This window comes from Pseudophryne corroboree, chromosome 2 (genome assembly GCF_028390025.1).
Source record: "Pseudophryne corroboree isolate aPseCor3 chromosome 2, aPseCor3.hap2, whole genome shotgun sequence".
NCBI lineage: Eukaryota > Metazoa > Chordata > Amphibia > Anura > Myobatrachidae > Pseudophryne > Pseudophryne corroboree.
In genome coordinates, this window is record NC_086445.1 from 884644670 (window position 1) to 884671205 (window position 26536).

A 26536-nucleotide genomic window follows, 5' to 3' on the forward strand; every position below is an offset into this window, starting at 1 on the left:
TGTATAGTAGCTTTCATATTTTACTATTATATATGTAATTACAGTATGGTACACAGCAGGGTATTGCTTACTTTCCTAGCTGTTCTTAATGCTTTAGAAGGACGTCTTGTATTATGTTTTAGCTCTATTACTATAATTGCAGTGTCCCCAGTTTTTCTTTTGTTCCCACTTTCTCATGCGTCCTAGAGGATGCTGGGGATGCTTCAAGAACCATGGGGTATAGACGGGATCCGCAGGAGACATGGGCACACTATAAGACTTTGAATGGGTGTGAACTGGCTCCTACCTCTATGCCCCTCCTCAAGACTCCAGTTAGATTCTGTGCCCAGCGAGACTGGATACACACTGAGGAGCTCTCCTGAGTTTCTCAGAAAAAAACTTTATTTAGGTTTTTTGTTTTCAGTGAGACCTGCTGGCTACAGGCTCCCTGCATCGTGGGAGTGAGGGGAGAGAAGCAGACCTACTTCTTTAGAGTTCAAGGGCTCTGCTTCTTAGGCTACTGGACACCATTAGCTCCAGAGGGTTCGATCGCTACGGTATGCCTAGCTGCTTGTTCCCGGAGCCGCGCCGCCACCACCCTCACAAAGCCAGAAGATAGAAGCCGGGTGAGTATGAGAAGATCAGAAGACTTCAGTGACGGCAGAAGACGGCTTGAGGTACCGCGCAGCGGTCGTGCTGCGCGCCATGCTCCCACACTGATCACGGCACTGCAGGGCGCAGGGGGGGTGCCCTGGGCAGCATGGGGGCCGCAAATACCACTGGCATGCAATATAACAGTGCCCAGGCACTTGTTAAGGGACCCCCGCCAGTATAAAGAATTTTGAGCGGGACCTAAGCGCGCCATGTCGTGGGCGGGGCTTAGCCACATAGCTCTCACCAGCGCCATTTTTCTCTTCACAGAAGGCTGCAGAGACGCTGGCCCCGATCCTCCACACTGCTGTGCAAGTAACAGGGTGCAAAACGGGGGAAGGGGGGGCACTAGTAATTGTGTCAAAATCAAGTGATTGTCACAGTACCCCCGTCTCAACAGGGGGAAGGGTTTTTTTTCGAGCCTGTTCTTGGTCCCGAAGCCGGATGGCTCAGTCAGACCGATTCTAAACCTAAAATCCCTCAATTTCTTTCTAAAAAAATTAAAGTTCAAGATGGAGTCTCTAAGAGCAGTGATCTCCAGTCTGGAGGAGGGGAATTTTATGGTGTCGGTCGACATAAAAGATGCCTACTTACATGTCCCCATATATCCTACACATCAGGCTTACCTGAGGTTTGCTGTGTAGGATTGTCATTACCAATTTCAGACATTGCCGTTTGGTCTGTCCATGGCTCCGAGGATTTTCACCAAAGTAATGGCGGAAATGATGGTTCTCCTGCGCAAGCAGGGAATCACAATTATCCCGTACTTGGACGATCTCCTCATAAAGGCGAGGTCCAAGGAGCAATTGTTGAAGATTGTTGCCCTTTCACTGACGATTCTGGAGGGACGCAGGTTCGGGATTCAGGATTGGATCCTGGTGACCACAGATGCAAGCCTCCGAGGCTGGGGAGCAGTCACACAGGGAAGAAACTTTCAGGGAAAGTGATCAAGCCAGGAAGCTTGTCTACACATAAACATTCTGGAATTAAGAGCCATCTACAACGGCATACTGCAAGCAGAACATCTTCTTCGAGGTCTGCCGGTCCTGATTCAGTCAAACAACGTGGCAGCAGTGGCGTACATAAACCGCCAAGGCGGAACAAAAAGCAGAGCGGCGATGGCCGAAGCCACGAAGATTCTTCGCTGGGCGGAAAGACATGCCAGCGCTCTGTCAGCGGTCTTCATTCCAGGAGTGGATAACTGGGAAGCAGACTTCCTCAGCAGACACGATCTCCATCCAGGAGAGTGGGGTCTTCATCAAGAGGTCTTTGCAGAAGTGACAAGTCGTTGGGGAGTTCCTCAAGTGGACATGATGGTGTCCCGCCTCAACAAGAAACTTCAGAGATATTGTTCCAGGTCAAGGGACCCTCAAGCAATAGCGGTGGACGCCCTAGTGACACCGTGGGTGTTCAGTCGGTCTATGTGTTCCCTCCACTTCCACTCATTCCGAAGGTGATAAAAATTATAAGAAGAACAAGGGTTCAGGCGATCCTCATTGTTCCGGATTGGACAAAAAGGGCCTGGTATCCAGATCTTCAGGAGTTGCTCATAGAAGATCCCTGGCCTCTTCCTCTTCGGGAGGACCTGTTACAACATGGGCCGTGCGTGTATCAGGACTTACCGTGGCTGCGTTTGACGGCGTGGCGGTTGAACGCAAAATCCTAGCCCGAAAGGGTATTCCCAGTGAAGTCATTCCTACACTTCTTCAGGCTAGAAAAGAAGTAACGGCAAAGCATTACCACCGCATTTGGAGAAAATATGTGTCTTGGTGTGAATCCAAGAAGGCTCCTACCGAAGAATTTCACCTGGGGCGTTTGCTCCATTTCCTACCAGCAGGTGTGGATGCGGACCTAAAGTTAGGCTCTATTAATGTACAGATTTCAGCCTTGTCGATCTTTTTTCAAATAGAATTGGCCTCCCTTCCAGAAGTTCAGACCTTCGTAAAAGGCAATTCTTGCAATCACATTGGTTTGAACCTTTGCGCAAGGTTGAGTTAAAATTCCTTACTTGGAAAGTGGTCATGTTGTTGGCCTTGGCGTCTGCAAGGCGAGTGTCTGAGTTGGCGGCTTTGTCTCACAAAAGCCCCTATTTGATTTTCCATGCTGATAGAGCGGAGTTGAGAACTCGTCAGCAATTTCTGCCAAAAGTGGTTTCATCATTTCATGTTAACCAGCCAATTGTGGTGCCAGTGGCTACTGACGCCTTGGCGGAGTCAAAGTCTCTCGATGTGGTCAGAGCTTTGAAGATCTATGTCGCCAGAACGGCGCAGATTAGGAAAACAGAGGCTCTGTTTGTTCTGTGGGCTCCCAACAAGATTGGGGCTCCTGCTCCTAAACAGACTATTGCGCGCTGGATTTGTAATACGATTCAGCAGGCTCATTCTACGGCAGGATTGCTGTTACCGAAATTGGTGAAAGCCCATTCTACCAGAAAGGTGGGCTCATCCTGGGCGGCTGCCCGAGGGGTCTCGGCGTTACAACTTTGCCGAGCTGCTACTTGGTCGGGTTCAAACACCTTTGCGAAGTTTTACAAGTTTGATACCCTGGCTGAGGAGGACCTCTTGTTTGGTCAATCGGTGCAGCTGTTATGCACACCAGTGCCTGCAGGAAAGTACTGGTGTCAGAACTGTTATGCACTCCAGTGTCTGCAGGAATGTACTGGTGTTTGAACTGTTATGCAAAACAAATGGACTCACAGACAAACTGGGGAATATGACATAACGTACACAGAAGGTGATAGGGTAACAAAATACACACAAAGTGAACAGAGAAGCCCAGAGGCTAAGGAACTGGGTATCTCCCTTGTATTAGAACTGCTCAGATGGAAATAGCAAGATGTTGTGTTTTAATACGTAGAGAACCCGAAATGCTGTTGCTAAGGGCAACAGCAAAACCCTAAAGGGTTACCAACGGGTGTGGCAGTAAACTCCTTGGTCAGAGATGGAATGATAGACACAAGGAGAGACTCCACAATCCTGATTCTCACTTGCAGTGCACAGGTTTTAGCTTACTGCCACTAAACTGACCCCTGACACCTAGCACAGTGAGACAGGATTAGACAGGCAAGTCTTAGAATACAGCCGCAAACTTGCTAAGTTCACAGAGTAGTAACAGAACCCCAGCAAGCTAAACGACTGACTCCAGTCTTACTGCTAGGTCTGGATTGGCAGAGTGTAATACCAAATCCCCAGGCCTATTTGCAGTAAGCAACAAACAAATACAAAGCTACACAGTACTGGCTAACTTTCATGAACTGACTAACCAACAAAGATTCAGCAGCATCTGCTTACCCTGAAAAGAGGCCTTATAAAGCAGGTGCTGTCCACGCCCCACTCAGACCTCACAGACTGTGAGCACAAAAACCAGCACCGGATCCCCTGCCGTGCACAGAGCCTATAACCACTGCACAGCAAAAGACCCGAACCGGAGTATCAGCTGCGCTCAGGTTACTCCACTAGCACTTGTCTCCCGGTTGCCATGACGACGTGGCAGCACAGGGCAGGAGACCCTAACAGTACCCCCCCTCTGACGAGGGGTCAAAGAACCCCTACCACCGGGTTTATCGGGGAACTGCGAGAAGAAAGAGCGTATCAGTCTGGGGGCATGAAGATCACAACTGCGCACCCACGACCGCTCCTCCGGGCCATACCCCTTCCAGTGCACCAAAAATGACAGCCGACCCCGAACCACCTTGGAGTCAAGAATCCTTTCAACAACAAACTCCCTCTGGCCACGTATCAGAAGAGGGGAAGGTCTTCCACTGGAAGAAGGATTACTAATCGCCCGTTTTAAAAGGGAACAATGAAATGTTTTATTGATACCCAAAGAACGGGGCAGATCTAACTGAAATGCCACCGGATTGATAACCCTGGTGATCTTATAAGGGCCGATGAACCGGGGGCCTAACTTATGAGATGGCTGTCTCAACTTCAAATTCTTGGTTGACAACCAGACGAAGTCTCCTAATTTGAAGCTGCAGGGTCTTTTCCGCTTATCAAAAACCCTTTTGGTCACTAATGACACAGACACAAGGGCTTTCTTCACTTTCCGCCAAATACCTCTAAGGACCGAAACCACAGAGGAACCACCAGGCGTGGAGTCCAGGGGGTCAAAAGAATTGGCCTTAGGATGATGCCCATACACACAAAGGAAGGGAGAGATCCCTGTAGCAGAGTGAGCCGCGTTGTTATAGGCAAACTCCGCCATGGACAGATGAGCAACCCAGTCAGTCTGACACTTGGAGACATAACACCTGAGGAACTGCTCCAAGGACTGGTTCACCCTTTCAGTCTGCCCATTAGACTGCGGATGGTAGCCTGACGACAAGCTGACAGAAATCTGGAGATCGGAACAAAATGCCATCCAGAATTTGGCCACAAACTGGGATCCGCGGTCAGAGACCACATCAAGTGGCAACCCGTGGAGACGCACAACATGCAGCATAAATAATTCAGACAGGCGTCTGGCTGATGGCAGCCCAACCAGTGGAACGAAGTGCGCCATCTTCGAAAACCTGTCAACGACAACCCAGATGGCTGTCATCCCCGAGGATTTGGGCAAGTCCACCACAAAATCCATTGAAATGTGGGTCCATGGCTTAGATGGGATAGAGAGTGGATGTAATGGGCCAACAGGAACCCCTCTAGGAGTCTTATTTCGGGCACAGATGTCACATGCCCAAACCCACTGATCCACATCCTTAGCCACCGAGGGCCACCACACCGCCCTAGATAGCAACTCCCGAGTTCTGGCAATACCCGGGTGACCTGCCGACTTCTTGGCATGGAATTCCAGGAACACTCGCTGTCTTAACCTAGGAGGCACAAACAAAAGACCTACCGGAAGGTCTGGAGGAGCCTGCTCCTGTGCTCTAAGGACTAATGATAAGAGGTCCTGGGTAATGCCCACTTTAATACATGATGGGGAAACAATGGGCAACGGCTCCTCGGTGGTCTCCTGGATTGGAGCAAAACTCCGCGAGAGCGCATCAGCCTTGATGTTTTTTGACCCAGGGCGATATGTTATCAAAAAATTAAAGCGAGCAAAAAACAAAGCCCATCGTGCCTGCCTGGCATTGAGACGCTTCGCTGACTCTAAATATGCCAGATTCTTATGGTCAGTGAGAATTGAGACCACAAACTTAGCCCCCTCAAGCCAGTGTCTCCACTCCTCGAGTGCATCCTTAATAGCCAACAATTCCCGGTTACCCACGTCATAATTCATCTCGGCAGGCGAAAATTTACGGGAAAAGTAAGCACAGGGATGAAGGCGATTATCAGACACTCCCATCTGAGAAAGCACTGCCCCAATACCCATCTCAGAGGCATCCACCTCCACCACAAAAGGACGCTCTGGATCTGGGTGTCGCAGCACCTTGGCCGAAACAAATGCCCTTTTGAGATGGGCAAAAGCCGCTTTAGCCTCACAAGACCAGTGAGCAACATCCGCCCCTTTCTTAGTGAGTGCCACCAAGGGCGCCACTATAGACGAAAATCCAGCGATAAATCGTCTATAAAAATTCGCAAAGCCCAGGAAACGCTGAAGCGCCTTCAAACTAGTGGGCTGCACCCAATCCAGGACTGCCTGTACCTTGGAACCCTCCATTTGGAAACCTTCTGGGGAGATAATATATCCTAGAAATGCGATTTGCTGAACTTCAAATTCGCACTTCTCCAGCTTCGCCCCAAGCCGGTGGTCTCTGAGTTTCTGGAGGACTAAGCGTACATGCTTCCGATGTTCCTCCAGGGAATGGGAGAAGATTAGGATGTCATCTAAGTATACAACTAAGAATCTATCCAAATATTCCCTGAGCACATCATTCATGAAATCCTGGAAGACTGCCGGGGCATTACAGAGCCCAAAAGGCATCACCAAATATTCATAATGCCCTGAGTGGGTATTAAAGGCAGTCTTCCATTCATCCCCCTCTCTTATTCGGATTAGATTGTACGCACCGCGTAGGTCAATCTTAGAAAAAATGGTGGCAGTACGAAGCTGGTCAAACAAGACCGAAATGAGAGGCAGTGGGTATGAGTTTTTAATCGTGATACGGTTCAATTCCCTGAAGTCGATGCAGGGTCGCAACGAACCGTCCTTTTTACCCACGAAGAAGAACCCCGACCCAACTGGAGACTGTGAAGGTCTGATAAATCCCTTAGCCAAGTTCTCCTGAATGTACTCTGCCATAGCCTGAGTCTCAGGACGTGACAGGGAGTACAACCTGCTCTTGGGAAGCTTAGCATTTGGCAACAAATCAATGGCACAGTCATAGGGGCGATGGGGAGGTAGTACCTCTGCAACTTTTTTGGAGAACACGTCCGCAAAATCTGCATAACACCCTGGCAATCCTGGCAAACTTAGCTGCGAGAGCCTGACTGGAAGGCTCAAGCAACTCCTGAAACAATCAGTACCCCAACTAAGAATCTCCCCAGAGACCCAGTCAAATTGAGGATTGTGGGCCCTTAACCAGGGTAACCCCAACACCAATGGGGCAAAAGTACAGACAGTCACATAAAAGGACAATTTTTCAGAGTGTGTGGCTCCAATAAACAAAGAAATCTGGCTAGTGCAAGAGGTAATTTTACCTTGGGATAATGGTTCCCCGTTTAACCCACAAATCTCAATTTCCGATGCCAAGGGTACTAAGGGAACAGAGTGTTTCAGGGCGAATTGGCGGTCCATAAAAACCCCGTCGGCCCCACTGTCCACAAAGGCCTCAGTCTTGACAGTTTGACCGAGGATCTTCAAGGTCACCGGAATGATAAAAGTCTTCTTGGGAAATTCTGACTTCTGGCCTGACAGGATATTTCCCATCACCCTCAGGCCCTGAAGTTTTCCGGCTTTTCTGGGCATGATACTACCACATGACCTTTATTCCCACAGTACAAACACAAGCCCTGCTGTCTCCTCCGCGTCTTCTCACGCGAGGAGAGGCGGGTAGCCCCAATCTGCATAGGCTCCTCAGAAAATTCCTCAGAGTCTGAGGTTCCCTTGGGAAGGAAGGAAATCTCAGTCTCCCTTTCAAGCCTACGCTCTCTCAGCCGTCTATCCACCCGGATGGATAACTGCATGAGCTGATCAGGCAAGGGATATTGTACCAGTTGGTCCTTTATCTGGTTAGAAAGACCTCTTCGGTACTGGTGTCTCAGGGCTGGGTCATTCCACTGGGTATCATGGGCCAACCTCCGAAACTCCGTACAGTAAACCTCAACTGGCCTTCGCCCTTGCTTAAGGATCGAAATCTGAGCCTCGGCTGAGGCCGTCTTGTCAGGGTCATCATAAAACATGCCCAGTGCCGTAAAAAAAGCATCAACACTTTTAAGCGACGGACAGTCAGGCTGCAACCCATATGCCCAGACCTGTGGGTCTCCTTGTAGCAAGGAAATCACTATGCCCACCCGCTGAATCTCCGACCCAGAAGACTGAGGCCTAAGCCGGAAGTATAGCTTGCAGCTCTCCTTGAAACAAAAGAACTGCGAGCGATCTCCAGAAAAACGATCCGGGAGATTTACTTTCGGCTCCTTAACCCCTGCAGGTGCTGCTGCTGCGGGAGCTCCGCCAGCAGCCTGGGAGGTGTGCATTTTAATGGACAAATCATTAAATTGTCGAGTCAGGACCTGCACCTGATCGACCACCTGTTGCAACGTATTTTGAGGGGTATGCTCCATATTCCCACAAAATTTCAACAGGAGTATTAGGCTGCTGAATATGTTATGCACACCAGTGCCTGCAGGAAAGTACTGGTGTCAGAACTGTTATGCACTCCAGTGTCTGCAGGAATGTACTGGTGTTTGAACTGTTATGCAAAACAAATGGACTCACAGACAAACTGGGGAATATGACATAACGTACACAGAAGGTGATAGGGTAACAAAATACACACAAAGTGAACAGAGAAGCCCAGAGGCTAAGGAACTGGGTATCTCCCTTGTATTAGAACTGCTCAGATGGAAATAGCAAGATGTTGTGTTTTAATACGTAGAGAACCCGAAATGCTGTTGCTAAGGGCAACAGCAAAACCCTAAAGGGTTACCAACGGGTGTGGCAGTAAACTCCTTGGTCAGAGATGGAATGATAGACACAAGGAGAGACTCCACAATCCTGATTCTCACTTGCAGTGCACAGGTTTTAGCTTACTGCCACTAAACTGACCCCTGACACCTAGCACAGTGAGACAGGATTAGACAGGCAAGTCTTAGAATACAGCCGCAAACTTGCTAAGTTCACAGAGTAGTAACAGAACCCCAGCAAGCTAAACGACTGACTCCAGTCTTACTGCTAGGTCTGGATTGGCAGAGTGTAATACCAAATCCCCAGGCCTATTTGCAGTAAGCAACAAACAAATACAAAGCTACACAGTACTGGCTAACTTTCATGAACTGACTAACCAACAAAGATTCAGCAGCATCTGCTTACCCTGAAAAGAGGCCTTATAAAGCAGGTGCTGTCCACGCCCCACTCAGACCTCACAGACTGTGAGCACAAAAACCAGCACCGGATCCCCTGCCGTGCACAGAGCCTATAACCACTGCACAGCAAAAGACCCGAACCGGAGTATCAGCTGCGCTCAGGTTACTCCACTAGCACTTGTCTCCCGGTTGCCATGACGACGTGGCAGCACAGGGCAGGAGACCCTAACAGCAGCAGACTCATCCGCACTCTCCCGACCGTTCTAGAGCTTTGGTATAAACCCCATGGTTCTTGAAGCATCCCCAGCATCCTCTAGGACGTATGAGAAAATAGGATTTTAATACCTACCGGTAAATCCTTTTCTCTTAGTCCGTAGAGGATGCTGGGCGCCCGTCCCAGTGCGGGCTGTACCTGCAGTTTGGTTATAGTTACGCTCAGGTTGCGTTAAATTCAGTCAATCTGTGACTGTTGTTGGTCACGCCGGTGCATGCGTTGTTGTTGTTGTTGAATACCATGTTGTACGGTGTGTTAGTGGTGTGAGCTGGAATGTATCTCACCTTAGTTTAAAATAATTAAATAAATCCTTTTCCTCGAAATGTCCATCTCCCTGGGCACAGTTCCTATAACTGGAGTCTGGTGGAGGGGCATAGAGGGAGGATCCAGTTCACACCCATTCAAAGTCTTATAGTGTGCCCATGTCTCCTGCGGATCCCGTCTATACCCCATGGTTCTTGAAGCATCCCCAGCATCCTCTACGGACTAAGAGAAAAGGATTTACCGGTAGGTATTAAAATCCTACTTTTTTTTACTGTCTCTCACCTCTCGCCCATATTAAGTAAAAACTCTGGCCCTCATTCCGAGTTGTTCGCTCGTTCTTTTTCATCGCATCGCAGTGAAAATCCGCTTAGTACGCATGCGCAAAGTTCGCACTGCGACTGCGCCAAGTAACTTTACTATGAAGAAAGTATTTTTACTCACGGCTTTTTCTTCGCTCCGGCGATCGTAATGTGATTGACAGGAAATGGGTGTTACTGGGCGGAAACACGGCGTTTCAGGGGCGTGTGGCTGAAAACGCTACCGTTTCCGGAAAAAACGCAGGAGTGGCCGGGGAAACGGTGGGAGTGCCTGGGCGAACGCTGGGTGTGTTTGTGACGTCAACCAGGAACGACAAGCACTGAACTGATCGCACAGGCAGAGTAAGTCTGGAGCTACTCTGAAACTGCTAAGTAGTTAGTAATCGCAATATTGCGCATACATCGGTCGCAATTTTAAGAAGCTAAGATTCACTCCCAGTAGGCGGCGGCTTAGCGTGTGTAACTCTGCTAAATTCGCCTTGCGACCGATCAACTCGGAATGAGGGCCTCTGTTTTGTTTCTAGTACTGGGGCCCAGCTGTCCAGATATCTGGGCCATTCTGACCAGTCTAATCTTTCTCAGCTGATAGACCACCGAGATGCAACTTTCTGAGTAGTAAGAAGTAAATCCCAGCTGGCCGGCATTGGTGTCCTTATCTCATTAACTTTTTTTTTCTTTATTCCTATTCTTAGAGCTAAGTGACAGCTGTCGGACATGTGGAACAGAAGCTCTTAACTATCTCTCCAGCCTGCGGGACAAAGAGATGCAGAGCGGAGCAGATTGCAGCCAGATTACTGCCACGCTCAAGCACATTGCTGACTTTGCCCAGGTAACCAGAACACTTGGCTGCCAGCAGTGGCTATGGTGCTTGTTTATACCGTGGATGCTGGGGTAGCATAGTGATCCTGGTTTGGACCAGTTAAAAAAAAAAAAAAGTTGAAATCCCCTTAGCCTAAAACATAGGGCTTGATGCTGATTTGTAAGTAAAGCAAAAAAAAAAGCTAGTAACCCTGTTTCTGGAACAAACCATACTGCAATACAAGGGGAGCTAATACATTTATATTTTTTCCTTGCAGGGTAAATACTAGCTGTTTTTTTATGTAGCCCATAAATGTTAGACAGCTTTATTTTTACATTGCAATTTAGATTTCAGTTAGGACAGCCCCAACCCCCAGCCCATCTACAAATCTAAATCTCTCTGCACATATTACATCTGGCCCACCTACAGTGCAGCAGGATTTTCTCCAGATGCAGTTACTAGCACTTGTTTGCTTTACTTCCAAATCAGAAAAATGCCCATAACATTTAGGGACAGTTGTTATTAGACATATTCAGAAATCAATAGTGTAAGAAGCATGAAACAGTTTTCAATCACTTTTAAGCAAAAGGTTAATTCACCAAACTATTGGCTAGTATATTACTATGTGTGCTTGTTATTTGTAATACGGGTTGAGTATCCCATATCCAAATATTCCGAAATACAGAATATTCCGAAATACGGACTTTTTTGAGTGAGACTGAGATAGTGAAACCTTTGTTTTTTGATGGCTCAATGTACACAAACTTTGTTTAATACACAAAGTTATTAAAAATATTGTATTAAATGACCTTCAGGCTCTGTATATGAGGTGTATATGAAACATAAATGAATTGTGTGAATGTACACACACTTTGTTTAATGCACAAAGTTATAAAAAATATTGGCTAAAATGACCTTCAGGCTGTGTGTATAAGGTGTATATGTAACATAAATGCATTATGTGCTTAGATTTAGGTCCCATCGCCATGATATCTCATTATGGTATGCAATTATTCCAAAATACGGAAAAATCCGATATCCAAAATACCTCTGGTCCCAAGCATTTTGGATAAGGGAGACTCAACCTGTATACACATTTTGTCAGAAAGACAGTTTACTGAATGGTGACATCTTTGGTGTTCAATGCAGCATACAGATGTTGGCCCTCATTCCGAGTTGTTCGCTCGCTAGCTGCTTTTAGCAGCATTGCACACGCTAAGCCGCCGCCCTCTGGGAGTGTATCTTAGCATAGCAGAATTGCGAACGAAAGATTAGCAGAATTGCGAATAGAAATTTCTTAGCAGTTTCTGAGTAGCTCGAGACTTACTCCTACACTGCGATCAGTTCAGTCAGTTTCGTTCCTGGTTTGACGTCACAAACACACCCAGCGTTCGCCCAGACACTCCCCCATTTCTCCAGCCACTCCCGCGTTTTTCCCTGAAACGCCTGCGTTTTTCCGCACACTCCCATAAAACGGCCAGTTTCCGCCCAGAAACACCCACTTCCTGTCAATCACACTCCGATCACCAGAACGATTAAAAATCTTCATTAGGCCGTGAGTAAAAACCAAACTTTTGTGCTAATTTACTTGGCGCAGGCGCACTGCGAACATTGCGCATTCGCAGTTTTCGACTAATCGCTCCGTTGCGAAAAAAACTAACGAGTGAACAACTCGAAATGACCCCCGTTATTTTATAAGGCAACAACACCTTCCAATTATCATTGTGATTTTAACTGTCTATAGGGGATTTTTTACTAAGGTCATTTAACTAATATTGTTCAAAGGTGCAGATCTGCACTTTAAACATAGTAACCAATGAATCGGCAATTAGCTTTTATCAGTCTTGTGCAAGTTATAAGCTGAAAATAAATTTGTGATTGGTTGCTATGGGTTTAGTGACCAAGGCCAAATGGTGCACGGTGGAATATCTCATTCAGGAGGGTCTCTGAAATACATGTTTCTCGTTCATCTATAGGGGACACAGGCTTTAAACACTGGTTATAGGTCTGGGCACCAAATAGTCTTTTCTCCTAGCAGCCCAGGCTCTCTTTCCCCTCATATCCCGCCTCAGGAATCCAGTTTCATTTGGTGCCTGCAAGGAGCAGGGCACAATTTCCTGTGGCTGCTATTAAGCAGCCTCATTTTTCTTTTTTTTATTTCTATTTCTCTTACGTCCTAGAGGATGCTAGGGACTCCGTAAGGACCATGGGGTGTAGACGGGCTCCGCAGGAGACATGGGCACTATAAAGAACTTTAGAACGGGTGTGCACTGGCTCCTCCCTCTATGCCCCTCCTCCAGACCTCAGTTAGTTCCTGTGCCCAGAGGAGACTGAGTGCATTACAGGGAGCTCTCCTGAGTTTCTCTGAAAAAAAAAAAAAAAATTTGTTAGTTTTTTTATTTTCAGGGAGCACTGCTGGCAACAGGCTCCCTGCATCGTGGGACTGAGGAGAGAGAAGCAGACCTACTTAAGTGATAGGCTCTGCTTCTTAGGCTACTGGACACCATTAGCTCCAGAGGGAGTCGGAACGCAGGTCTCCCCTCGCCGTTCGTCCCAGAGCCGCGCTGCCGTCCTCCTCACAGAGCCGGAAGATAGAAGCCGGGTGAGTATAAGAAGAAAAGAAGACTTCAAAGGCGGCAGAAGACTTCAGATCTTCCCTGAGGTAAGCCATTGCTCCCACACACAACACACACTAGCAGGCACTGATTGGTGCAGGGCGCAGGGGGGGCGCCCTGGGCAGCAATATAAACCTCTAGGACTGGCATATAAGTATATATAGGCTGCGGAGGCAGTAGTTATAAAAATTCCCGCCAGTATTACAAAATTGAGCGGGACTGAAGCCTGCCGCTGGAGGGGGCGGAGCTTGGTCCTACAGCACTAACCAGCGCCATTTTCTCCACAGAGCACTGCAGAGAAGCTGGCTCCCCGGACTCTCCCCTGCTGAACACGGTGACACAGGGCAGAAAAGAGGGGGGTGGGCGGGCACTTGTAAGGCGCAGTGAGTGTATTACACAGATAATTATATATAAAAGCGCTATATTATCTGGGAATTTATTTCCAGTGTCAGTTGGCGCTGGATGTGTGCTGGCATACTCTCTCTCTCTGTCTCTCCAAAGGGCCTTATTGGGGAACTGTCTCCATATAAATATATCCCTGTGTGTGTGGGGGTGTCGGTACGAGTGTGTCGGCATGTCTGAAGCGGAAGGCTCATCTAAGGAGGAGGTGGAGCAGATGATTGTGGTGTCTCTGTCGGCAACGCCGACACCTGATTGGTTGGACATGTGGAATGTTTTAAATGCAAATGTGACCTTATTACATAAGAGGATGGACAAAGCAGAGTCCAAGGAAAAAGCAGGGAGTCAATCCATGGCTTTGACTGTGTCACAGGGCCCTTCAGGGTCTCAAAAACGTTCTCTATCCCAAATAGCAGACACTGATACCGACACGGACTCTGACTCCAGTGTCGACTACGATGATGCAAGGTTACACCCAAGGGTGGCCAAAAGTATTCATTATATGATTTTCTCTGACGTCCTAGTGGATGCTGGGAACTCCGAAAGGACCATGGGGAATAGCGGCTCCACAGGAGACTGGGCACAACTAAAGAAAGCTTTTAGGTCACCTGGTGTGCACTGGCTCCTCCCACTATGACCCTCCTCCAAGCCTCAGTTAGATTTTGTGCCCGGCCGAGGTTGGATGCACACTAGGGGCTCTCCTGAGCTTCTAGAAAGAAAGTATATATTTAGGTTTTTTATTTTACAGTGAGACCTGCTGGCAACAGGCTCACTGCAGCGAGGGACTAAGCGGAGAAGAAGCGAACCTACCTGCTTGCAGCTAGCCTGGGCTTCTTAGGCTACTGGACACCATTAGCTCAAGAGGGACCGACCGCATGGAACTGGCCTTGGTGTTCGGTCCCGGAGCCGCGCCGCCGTCCCCCTTACAGAGCCAGAAGTAAGAAGAGGTCCGGAAAATCGGCGGCAGAAGACATCAGTCTTCACCAAGGTAGCGCACAGCACTGCAGCTGTGCGCCATTGCTCCTCATACACACTTCACACTCCGGTCACTGAGGGTGCAGGGCGCTAGGGGGGGGCGCCCTGAGCAGCAATAAAAAGACCTTGGCTGGCAAAAATACCACAATATATAGCCCCAGAGGCTATATATGTGATAATTACCCCTGCCAGAATCCAGAAAAAAGCGGGAGAATAGTCCGCGAAAAAGGGGCGGAGCTATCTCCTTCAGCACACTGGCGCCATTTCTCCCTCACAGCTCCGCTGGAAGGAAGCTCCCTGGCTCTCCCCTGCAGTCTACACTACAGAAAAGGGTAAAAAAGAGAGGGGGGGCACTAAATTTAGGCGCAGTATATATAACAGCAGCTATAAGGGACATAATTCAGTTAGTCCCTGCATTATATAGCGCTCTGGTGTGTGCTGGCATACTCTCACTCTGTCTCCCCAAAGGGCTTTTGTGGGTCCTGTCCTCTGTTAGAGCATTCCCTGTGTGTGTGCGGTGTGTCGGTACGGCTGTGTCGACATGTTTGATGAGGATAATGATGTGGAGGCGGAGCAGATGCATATAGAAGGGATGTCACCCCCTGCGGGGCAGACACCTGAGTGGATGGACTTATGGAAGGAATTGCGTGCACGCGTCGACTCCTTACACAAAAAATTTGACGACATGCCAAATGCGGGACAGCCGGCTTCTCAGCTCGTGCCTGTCCAGGTGTCTCAAAGGCCTGCGGGGGCTCTAAAACGCCCGCTACCTCAGATGGCAGACGCGGATGTCGACACGGATACTGACACCAGTGTCGACGACGATGAGACTAGTCTAATGTCCACTAAGGCCATTCGTTGCATGATTGAAGCAATGAAAGAGGTGTTACAAATTTCTGATATAAACCCAGGTACCACTAAAAAGGGTATTATGTTTGGGGAGAAAAAACTACCCGTAGTCTTTCCCCCATCAGAAGAATTAAATGAAGTGTGTGAAGAAGCGTGGGCTTTCCCTGATAAAAGATTGGTAATCTCTAAGAAGTTACTAATGGCGTTCCCTTTCCCGCCAGAGGATAGGTCACGTTGGGAGACACCACCTAGGGTGGATAAAGCGCTCACACGTTTGTCTAAAAAGGTGGCACTACCGTCTCCGGATATGGCCGCCCTCAAGGAACCTGCTGATAGAAAGCAGGAGGCTATCCTGAAGTCTGTATATACACACTCAGGCATTATACTTAGACCTGCTATTGCGTCAGCATGAATGTGCAGTGCTGCCGCTGCGTGGTCAGATTCCCTGTCAGAAAATATTGACACCCTAGACAGGGACACTATTCTACTAACCATAGAGCATATAAAAGACTCAGTCTTATACATGAGAGATGCACAGAGGGAGATCTGCCGGCTGGCATCTAAAATAAGTGCACTGTCCATTTCTGCTAGGAGAGGCTTATGGACTCGCCAGTGGACAGGGGATGCAGATTCAAAAAGGCACATGGAAGTTTTGCCTTATAAGGGTGAGGAGTTATTCGGGGATGGTCTCTCGGACCTAGTTTCCACAGCAACTGCTGGGAAGTCAGCATTTTTACCCCATGTTCCCTCACAGCCTAAAAAGGCGCCGTTTTATCAGGTACAGTCCTTTCGGACTCAGAAAAACAGGCGTGGAAAAGGCGGGTCCTTTCTGTCCAGAGGCAGAGGTAGGGGAAAAAGGCTGCAACAAACAGCAGGTTCCCAGGAGCAAAAGTCCTCCCCCGCTTCTTCCAAGTCCGCCGCATGACGGTGGGGCTCCACAGGCGGAGCCAGGTACGGTGGGGGGCCGCCTCAAAAATTTCAGCGATCAGTGGGCTCGCTCACAGGTGGATCCCTGGATCCTGCAAATAGTATCTCAAGGGTACAAACTGGAATTCGAGGCGTCTCCACCCCACCGGTTCCTAAAATCTGCCTTGCCGACAACTCCCCCAGGCAGGGAGGCTGTGCTAGAGGCAATTCACAAGCTGTATTCCCAGCAGGTGATAGTCAAGGTGCCCCTACTTCAACAAGGACGGGGTTACTATTCCACACTGTTTGTGGTACCGAAACCGGACGGTTCGGTGAGACCCATTTTAAATTTGAAATCCTTGAACACATACATAAAAAAATTCAAGTTCAAGATGGAATCGCTCAGGGCGGTTATTGCAAGCCTGGACGAGGGGGATTACATGGTATCCCTGGACATCAAGGATGCTTACCTGCATGTCCCCATTTACTATCCTCACCAGGAGTACCTCAGATTTGTGGTACAGGATTGCCATTACCAATTCCAGACGCTGCCGTTTGGACTCTCCACGGCACCGAGGGTGTTTACCAAAGTAATGGCGGAAATGATGATACTCCTTCGAAGAAAGGGAGTTTTAATTATCCCGTACTTGGACGATCTCCTAATAAAGGCGAGGTCCAAGGAGCAGTTGTTGGTGGGAGTAGCACTATCTCAGGACGTGCTACACCAGCACGGTTGGATTCTGAATATTCCAAAATCACAGCTGGTTCCGACGACACGTCTACTGTTCCTGGGTATGATCCTGGACACAGTCCAGAAAAAAGTGTTTCTCCCGGAGGAGAAAGCCAAGGAGCTGTCATCTCTAGTCAGAGACCTCCTGAAACCGAAACAGGTATCGGTGCATCACTGCACGCGGGTCCTGGGAAAGATGGTGGCTTCTTACGAAGCAATTCCTTTCGGCATGTTCCTTGCCAGAATCTTTCAGTGGGACCTGTTGGACCAGTGGTCCGGATCGCATCTTCAGATGCATCGCCTGATAACCCTGTCTCCGAGAACCAGGGTGTCTCTGCTGTGGTGGCTGCAGAGTGCCCATCTTCTAGAGGGCCGCAGATTCGGCATACAGGACTGGGTCCTGGTGACCACGGATGCCAGCCTTCGGGGCTGGGGGGCAGTCACACAGGGAAGAAACTTCCAAGGACTATGGTCGAGTCAGGAGACTTCCCTACACATAAATATTCTGGAACTAAGGGCCATTTACAACGCCCTAAGTCAGGCAAGGCCTCTGCTTCAAAACCAGCCGGTGCTGATCCAGTCAGACAACATCACGGCAGTCGCCCATGTAAATCGACAGGGCGGCACAAGAAGCAGGATGGCAATGGCAGAAGCCACAAGGATTCTCCGATGGGCGGAAAATCACGTACTAGCACTGTCAGCAGTGTTCATTCCGGGAGTGGACAACTGGGAAGCAGACTTTCTCAGCAGGCACGACCTCCACCCGGGAGAGTGGGGACTTCATCCAGAAGTCTTCACGCTGATTGTAAATCGATGGGAACGTCCACAAGTGGACATGATGGCGTCCCGCCTAAACAAAAAACTAGAGAGATATTGCGCCAGGTCAAGGGACCCTCAGGCGATAGCTGTGGACGCTCTGGTGACACCGTGGGTGTACCAGTCAGTTTATGTGTTCCCTCCTCTGCCTCTCATACCAAGGGTACTGAGAATAATAAGAAAACGAGGAGTAAGAACAATACTCGTGGTTCCGGATTGGTCAAGACGAGCGTGGTACCCGGAACTTCAAGAGATGATCTCAGAGGACCCATGGCCTCTGCCGCTCAGACAGGACCTGCTACAGCAGGGGCCCTGTCTGTTCCAAGACTTACCACGGCTGCGTTTGACGGCATGGCGGTTGAACGCCGGATCCTGAAGGAAAAGGGCATTCCGGAGGAAGTCATTCCTACGCTGATTAAAGCCAGGAAAGATGTAACTGCAAAGCATTATCACCGCATATGGCGGAAATATGTTGCTTGGTGTGAGGCCAAAAAGGCCCCAACAGAGGAATTTCAACTAGGTCGATTTCTGCATTTCCTACAAGCAGGAGTGACTATGGGCCTGAAATTAGGCTCCATTAAGGTACAGATCTCGGCTCTGTCGATTTTCTTCCAGAAAGAACTGGCTTCATTGCCTGAAGTTCAGACGTTTGTGAAGGGAGTGCTGCATATTCAGCCCCCGTTTGTGCCTCCAGTGGCACCTTGGGATCTCAACGTGGTGTTGAGTTTCTTAAAATCACATTGGTTTGAGCCACTTAAAACCGTGGATCTAAAATATCTCACGTGGAAAGTGGTCATGTTATTGGCCTTGGCTTCGGCCAGGCGTGTGTCAGAATTGGCGGCTTTGTCATGTAAAAGCCCTTATCTGATTTTCCATATGGATAGGGCAGAATTGAGGACTCGTCCTCAGTTTTCTCCCTAAGGTGGTATCAGCTTTTCACTTGAACCAACCTATTGTGGTGCCTGCGGCTACTAGGGACTTGGAGGATTCCAAGTTGCTGGACGTAGTCAGGGCCTTGAAAATGTATGTTTCCAGGACGGCTGGAGTCAGGAAAACTGACTCGCTATTTATCCTGTATGCACCCAACAAGCTGGGTGCTCCTGCTTCTAAGCAGACTATTGCTCGCTGGATTTGTAGCACAATTCAGCAGGCGCATTCTGCGGCTGGACTGCCGCATCCTAAATCAGTAAAAGCCCATTCCACAAGGAAGGTGGGCTCATCTTGGGCGGCTGCCCGAGGGGTCTCGGCTTTACAACTTTGCCGAGCTGCTACTTGGTCAGGGGCAAACACGTTTGCAAAATTCTACAGATTTGATACCCTGGCTGAGGAGGACCTTGAGTTCTCTCATTCGGTGCTGCAGAGTCATCCGCACTCTCCCGCCCGTTTGGGAGCTTTGGTATAATCCCCATGGTCCTTTCGGAGTTCCCAGCATCCACTAGGACGTCAGAGAAAATAAGATTTTACTCACCGGTAAATCTATTTCTCGTAGTCCGTAGTGGATGCTGGGCGCCCGTCCCAAGTGCGGATTGTCTGCAATACTTGTACATAGTTACTGTTAACTAAAGGGTTATTGTTGAGCCATCTGTTGAGAGGCTCGGTTGTTTTCATACTGTTAAACTGGGTATTGTATCACGAGTTATACAGTGTGATTGGTGTGGCTGGTAAGAGTCTTACCCGGGATTCAAAATCCTTCCTTATTATGTCAGCTCGTCCGGGCACAGTGTCCTAACTGAGGCTTGGAGGAGGGTCATAGTGGGAGGAGCCAGTGCACACCAGGTGACCTAAAAGCTTTCTTTAGTTGTGCCCAGTCTCCTGCGGAGCCGCTATTCCCCATGGTCCTTTCGGAGTTCCCAGCATCCACTACGGACTACGAGAAATAGATTTACCGGTGAGTAAAATCTTATTATTGCAATAAAATATTTTTTGCATATCACAGATTACCCCTCTGTCCCTGACACGAGGGTGCGCATGTATAAGGAAAAGAAACCTGAGGTAACCTTTCCCCCATCTCATGAGCTGAATGAGTTATTTGAAAAAGCTTGGGAAACTCCAGACAAAAAAACTGCAGATTCCCAAGAGGATTCTTATGGCGTATCCTTTCCCTGCACAGGACAGGGTACGGTGGGAATCCTCGCCCAGGGTGGACAAGGCTTTAAAGCGCTTGTCCAAGAAGGTGGCGCTACCGTCTCCAGACACGGCAGCCCTCAAGTATCCTGCTGATCGCAGACAGGAAACTACCTTAAAATCTATTTATGCGCATACGGGTGCTTTACTCAGACCAGCAATAGCATCGGCATGGGTATGTAGCGCAGTTGCAGCTTGGACAGATACCTTGTCAGCTGACATTGATACCCTAGATAGGGATCACATTAAAGACGCAGTCTTATATATGAGAGACGCTCAAAGAGACGTTGGGCTGCTAGGTTCGAGAGCCAACACCTTGGCGATTTCTGCTATGCGAGCCCTGTGGACCCGCCAATGGACGGGTGATGCCGACTCAAAGAGGCATATGGAGGTTTTACCTTACAAAGGTGAAGTTTTATTTGGGGAAGGTCTCGCGGACCTGGTTTCCACAGCTACCGCGGGTAAATCTACTTTTTTGCCTTTTGTTCCCCCACAGCAAAAGAAAAGTCCACAATATCAGATGCAGTCCTTTCGGTCGCATAAGTCCAGAAGAGGTCGGGGCTCATCCTTCCTCGCCAGAGGTAAGGGTAGAGGGAAAAGAACGCCTGCTTCGGCTAGTTCCCAGGAACAGAAGTCCTCCTCGGCTTCTACTAAATCCACCGCATGACGCTGGGGCTCCACTGAGGGAGTCCGCACCGGTGGGGGCACGTCTTCGACTCTTCAGCCAGGTCTGGGTTCTGTCAGATGTGGAACCTTGGGCGATGGAAATTGTATCCCAAGGCTACAAACTGGAATTCGAAGAGGTGCCCCCTCGCCGATTTTTTAAGTCGGCCTTGCCAGCTTCTCCCCCAGAGAGGGCAGTAGTGTTAGCTGCAATTCAAAAGCTGTGTCAACAGCAAGTGATTATCAAGGTTCCCCTAGTCCAACAGGGGAAAGGGTACTATTCAACCCTGTTCGTGGTCCCGAAGCCGGATGGCTCGGTCAGACCCATTTTAAATCTAAAATCCCTAAACCTGTAATTGAAAAAGTTCAAATTCAAGATGGAATCGCTCCGGGCAGTGATCTCCAGTCTGGAAGGGGGGGATTTTATGGTGTCACTAGACATAAAGGATGCATACCTTCATGTCCCCATATATCCTCCTCATCAGGAGTACCTGAGATTCGCTGTACAGGACTGTCATTACCAGTTTCTGACGTTGCCGTTTGGGCTTTCCACGGCCCCGAGGATTTTCACCAAGGTGATGGCGGAGATGATGGTGCTCCTGCGCAGGCAGGGAGTCACAATTATCCCGTACTTGGACGATCTCCTGATAAAAGCGAGATCGAGAGATCAATTGCTGAAAAGCGTGTCGCTCTCCCTGAGAGTGCTACAACAGCACGGTTGGATTCTAAATCTGCCAAAGTCACAATTGATTCCAACGACTCGACTATCATTCCTAGGCATGATTCTGGACACGGAACAGAGGAGGGTTTTTCTCCCAATGGAAAAAGCCCAGGACCTCCAGAACATGGTCAGAGACCTGCTAAAACCAAAATGAGTGTCTGTTCATCAATGCACTCGAGTTCTGGGGAAAATGGTGGCAGCCTACGAGGCCATCCCCTTCGGCAGGTTTCATGCGAGGACATTTCAGTGGGACCTTCTGGACAAGTGGTCCGGGTCCCATCTACAAATACATCAGAAGATAAGCCTGTCCCCCAGGGCCAGGGTGTCTCTCCTGTGGTGGCTGCAGAGTGCTCACCTTCTAGAGGGTCGCAGGTTCGGCATTCAAGACTGGGTTCTGATAACCACGGACGCGAGCCTCCGAGGATGGGGAGCAGTCACACAAGGAAGAAATTTTCAGGGACTATGGTCAAGCCAGGAGGCTTGTCTGCACATCAACGTACTGGAATTGAGGGCCATATACAACGGCCTACGACAAGCGGAGAATCTTCTTCGCGACCTACCGGTTCTGGTTCAATCAGACAACGTCATGTAAACTGCCAAGGCGGGACAAGGAGCAGAGTGGCAATGGCGGAAGCCACCAGGATTCTTCGCTGGGCGGAAAATCACGTATGCGCTCTGTCAGCAGTCTTCATTCCAGGAGTGGACAACTGGGAAGCAGACTTCCTCAGCAGGCACGATCTCCGTCCAGGAGAGTGGGGACTTCATCAAGAAGTTTTTGCAGAGATAACAAGTCTTTGGGGAATTCCTCAAATACACATGATGGCATCACACCTCAACAAGAAACTTCGGAGGTATTGTGCCAGGTCAAGGGACCCTCAGGCAGTAGCGGTGGACGCCCTGGTGACACCATGGGTGTTTCAGTCGGTCTATGTGTTCCCTCCTCTTCCTCTCATCTCAAAAATATTGAGAATCATAAGACGAAAAAGAGTGCAGACAATACTCATTGTTCCAGATTGGCCTCGAAGGGCCTGGTACTCAGATCTTCAGGAAATTCTCACAGAAGATCCGTGGCCTCTTCCTCTCAGGGAGGACCTGTTACAGCAGGGGCCCTGCGTGTTCCAAGACTTACCGCGGTTACGTTTGATGGCATGGCGGTTGAACACCGAATCCTAGCTGGGAAAGGTATTCCGGAAGAAGTCATCCCTACGCTGATAATGGCTAGGAAGGAGGTGACGGCGAAACATTATCACCATATCTGGAGGAAGTATGTATCTTGGTGTGAAGCCAAAAATGCTCCTACGGAGGATTTCCATCTGGGCCGTTTTCTCCACTTTCTACAGACAGGAGTGGATATGGGCCTGAAGTTAGGCTCCATTAAGGTACAGATTTCGGCCCTATCTATATTCTTTCAGAAGGAATTGGCTTCTCTCCTAGAAGTCCAGACTTTTGTAAAGGGAGTGCTACACATTCAGCCTCCTTTTGTGCCCCCAGTGGCACCATGGGACCTTAACGTGGTATTACGGTTCCTAAACTCTCACTGGTTTGAACAGCTGCAGACGGTTGAATTAAAGTTTCTCACTTGGAAGGTGGTCATGTTGTTGGCCTTGGCATCTGCGAGGCGGGTGTCCGAATTGGCGGCCTTGTCTCACAAGAGCCCCTATCTGATTTTCCATGTGGATAGAGCAGAGTTGAGGACTCGTCCTCAATTTTTGCCCAAGGTGGTTTCATCGTTTCATATGAACCAACCTATAGTCCCTGGATGTAGTCAGAGCCTTAAAAATCTATGTAGCCAGGACGGCTCGGGTTAGGAAAACAGAAGCACTGTTTGTCCTGTATGCAGCCAACAAAGTTGGCGCTCCTGCTTCGAAGCAGACTATTGCTCGCTGGATCTGTAACACGATTCAGCAGGCTCATACTACAGCAGGATTGCCGTTACCAAATTCGGTAAAGGCCCATTCCACTAGGAAGGTGGGCTCTTCTTGGGCGGCTGCCCGAGGCGTCTCGGCTTTACAGCTTTGCCGAGCAGCTACCTGGTTGGGTTCAAACACTTTTGCAAAGTTCTATAAGTTTGATACCCTGGCTGATGAGGACCTTGCGTTTGCTCAGTCGGTGCTGCAGAGTCGTCCGCACTCTCCCGCCCGGTCTGGAGCTTTGGTATAAACCCCATGGTCCTTACGGAGTCCCCAGCATCCTCTAGGACGTAAGAGAAAATAAGATTTTAAACCTACCGGTAAATCTTTTTCTCCTAGTCCGTAGAGGATGCTGGGCGCCCGTCCCAGTGCGGACTACTTTCTGCAAGGCTTGTATATAGTTATTGCTTACATAAGGGTTATGTTACAGTTGAAATCAGTCTTTGCCTGATACTGTTTTTGTTGCATACTGTTAACTGGTTGTGTATATTCCATGTTATACGGTGTGGATGGTGTGGGCTGGTATGAATCTTGCCCTTGGATTACCAAAATCCTTTCCTCGTACTGTCCGCCTCCTCTGGGCACAGTTCTCTAACTGAGGTCTGGAGGAGGGGCATAGAGGGAGGAGCCAATGCACACCCATTCTAAAGTTCTTTATAGTGCCCATGTCTCCTGCGGAGCCCGTCTATACCCCATGGTCCTTACGGAGTCCCCAGCATCCTCTACGGACTAGGAGAAAAAGATTTACCGGTAGGTTTAAAATCTTATTTTTTTTACTGAGCTGGCTACCCATCAATATTCTGGAGCTCAGAGCTGTGTACAGAGCTCTTTGCCTAGCACAACCCTTCCCCCTCATGTACATCTTAGCTTCAATCTCAGTGATTCGCAGACCCTCTGCAAGTTGAGGTTGGAGGAAGGTACAATGATCCTAGTTGCTCCAGATTGGCCGTGCAGGGCTTGGTACACGGATCTTCTAGGCCTCGCCATTGACGCTGTGTTGCATCTTCTTCTACAGCACATCTTCTGTCTCAGGGCACATGCTTCCATCCGGATCTAGCTCATCTCCCTTTGACAGGGTAGTACTCGAGACATCCATCGTGACAACTAAAGGTTTCTCATTGTTGTGTTTTTTTGGCCATGCTTAATGCCTGGTAGCCTTCTTCTGCCAGGACTTATCACTGGGTTTGGAAGACATACTTCACTGGGTTTGGAGGACATACTTTGGCTGGTGTTCGGCTCAACACTTCAACCCCAAATCGTTCCATTTCTCGTAAGTCCTGTCTTGGGAAGGGTCTGGATTTGGGCCAATACCTTTCCTTGTTAAAAGTACAGGTTTGAGCCCTTTTTGTCCTATTCCAGCAGCAAATTTTGCTGTTGCCTGATGTACAGACTTTTTTGTAGGGTGTCCTCTATGTTCAACCTCCATTTGTTCCTCCAGAGGTTACGTGGAACGTGTATTTAGTTCTTCAGGCTCTCTAGTCGTCCCCATTTGAGCCTTTGAACTGTGGACATTCGCTGACTTACATAGAAGACAATCTTCCTTCTCGCCATTGCATCAGCCCGTAGAGTGTCTGACTTGAGCACCTTATGCTTTTGCTCCCCTTTTTATATTTTTCACTTGGACCAGACTGTCCTTTGGACATGATTGGACTACCTTTCCGACAATCCAGGTTTCACATCAACATGGAGATCGTGGTCCCTTCCTTACAGTTTCTGGATTCTTCCTCAGAGCAGGCCTTCTTGGATGTTGTTAGTGCCCTTTGGATTTACACTATTTGGAAAAGACAAGAGATCTACATAAAACGGATTCTCTCTTTGTCCTGTATGACTTTAGCAAACAGGGCTGGCCAGCTACTAAGCAGACTTTAGCTAGATGGCTCTGTTTGACTATCCACCATGCTTAACTTAACTGGATGTCTGAAGCTGGGGGCGGGGTATCGTGGAGAGGGACTCTGGGCCGCTGGGAGAAAAGTCTTAACTATTTGATGTCTAGAATTGAAGATCAATTACTGCCTAAAGCCACTGTCCATAGGAATCCCCTATGGATTCCAAGAAAAGGATTTAACACGTAAGAACATCAATCTTTTTATTTTAGGTCACCTAATGTACTAAAACAACATTTCTCTAGCATCCTTAAGGGATACTGGGGTAACTTTGTACGATGTGGTATAGATGGGGTCCAAAGGAGCCGGTGCACTTTAAATTTCTTCAACTGGGTGTGCTGGCTCATCCCCTCTATGCCCCCTCCCACAGCCAGTTTAGAAAAATCTGCCCTCAGGAGAGGATGTACACTCTGGAGCTCCAGATGATTTTTCTTCAGTCTCTTCTAAAAGTTTGTCTTTTTCGGTATGCTTTTGACCAGCAGCATACCTGCACCATGGGAGTTGGGGGGGGGGGGGGGGGGGGGGGGCGGTCACAGGCCTCAGTAAGGTGTCAGAGCCGCTTCCCCGCTGCAGGACCACTGTCCTGAGGGGTGGTTGTACCGCGGACACGGCGCCTTAGCGCCCCCCCCCGCAGCACGGTGAGAAGTTAGGCGAGTGCACACCAGTGGCCCCGCTAGGGGCTCCCCCGGTTCTTGGTGCGGCGCGATCGCAGGGGCGGCATACAGACCCTCCCTGTGGGCTGGATTCTCAATTTGCAGAAGTCTCACCTCTAACTTATTCAGCAGCTCCTATTCCTGGGGATGTTTCTGGATACAGTGGCTCAGAAGGTATTCCTCCCAGAGGACAAAGCAAGGATGCTCCAGGAGATAGAAACATATAAAAATAGAATTTGATGGCAGATAAGAACCACTTGGCCCATCTAGTCTGCCCCTTTTTTTTATCCTTGCTTTAAACATCTCCCCATTTTTTTAAAGTCACCATTTCTAAAATAATTGCAGTGGGTTGCATGCTGGCCGGCCTTGCCCTGTGATGAGTGGCACCAGCATGCGATTGCAAGGATTGCAGATTCTGCTAAAAAGCAGAATCTGCAATCCTTACTGAATGAGGTCTACTGTTTGCTAGAAATCATTAGCATTTGCACACAAGAGATGGCTACCAAGGGGATGCAGTTATGGAGACTTACTTCAAGCAGTCTGTCCAGTCATTGAGTAGTAGTGCCGGCTGCTTGTACTGAACTGCACAGCAGGTGATGT

General features: G+C 48.9%; 1 protein-coding gene across 1 annotated transcript in view; it reads left to right on the forward strand.

Annotated features, from left to right (window-relative positions):
- HIP1 (huntingtin interacting protein 1) overlaps positions 1 to 26536 on the forward strand; it is a 297153-nt gene that overhangs the window by 222331 nt on the left and 48286 nt on the right. Inside the window, exon 21 of the mRNA XM_063955990.1 lies at positions 10586 to 10722. Within this exon, the coding sequence (XP_063812060.1) occupies positions 10586 to 10722 (137 nt within the window). The remainder of the gene's footprint in view (positions 1 to 10585; positions 10723 to 26536) is intronic.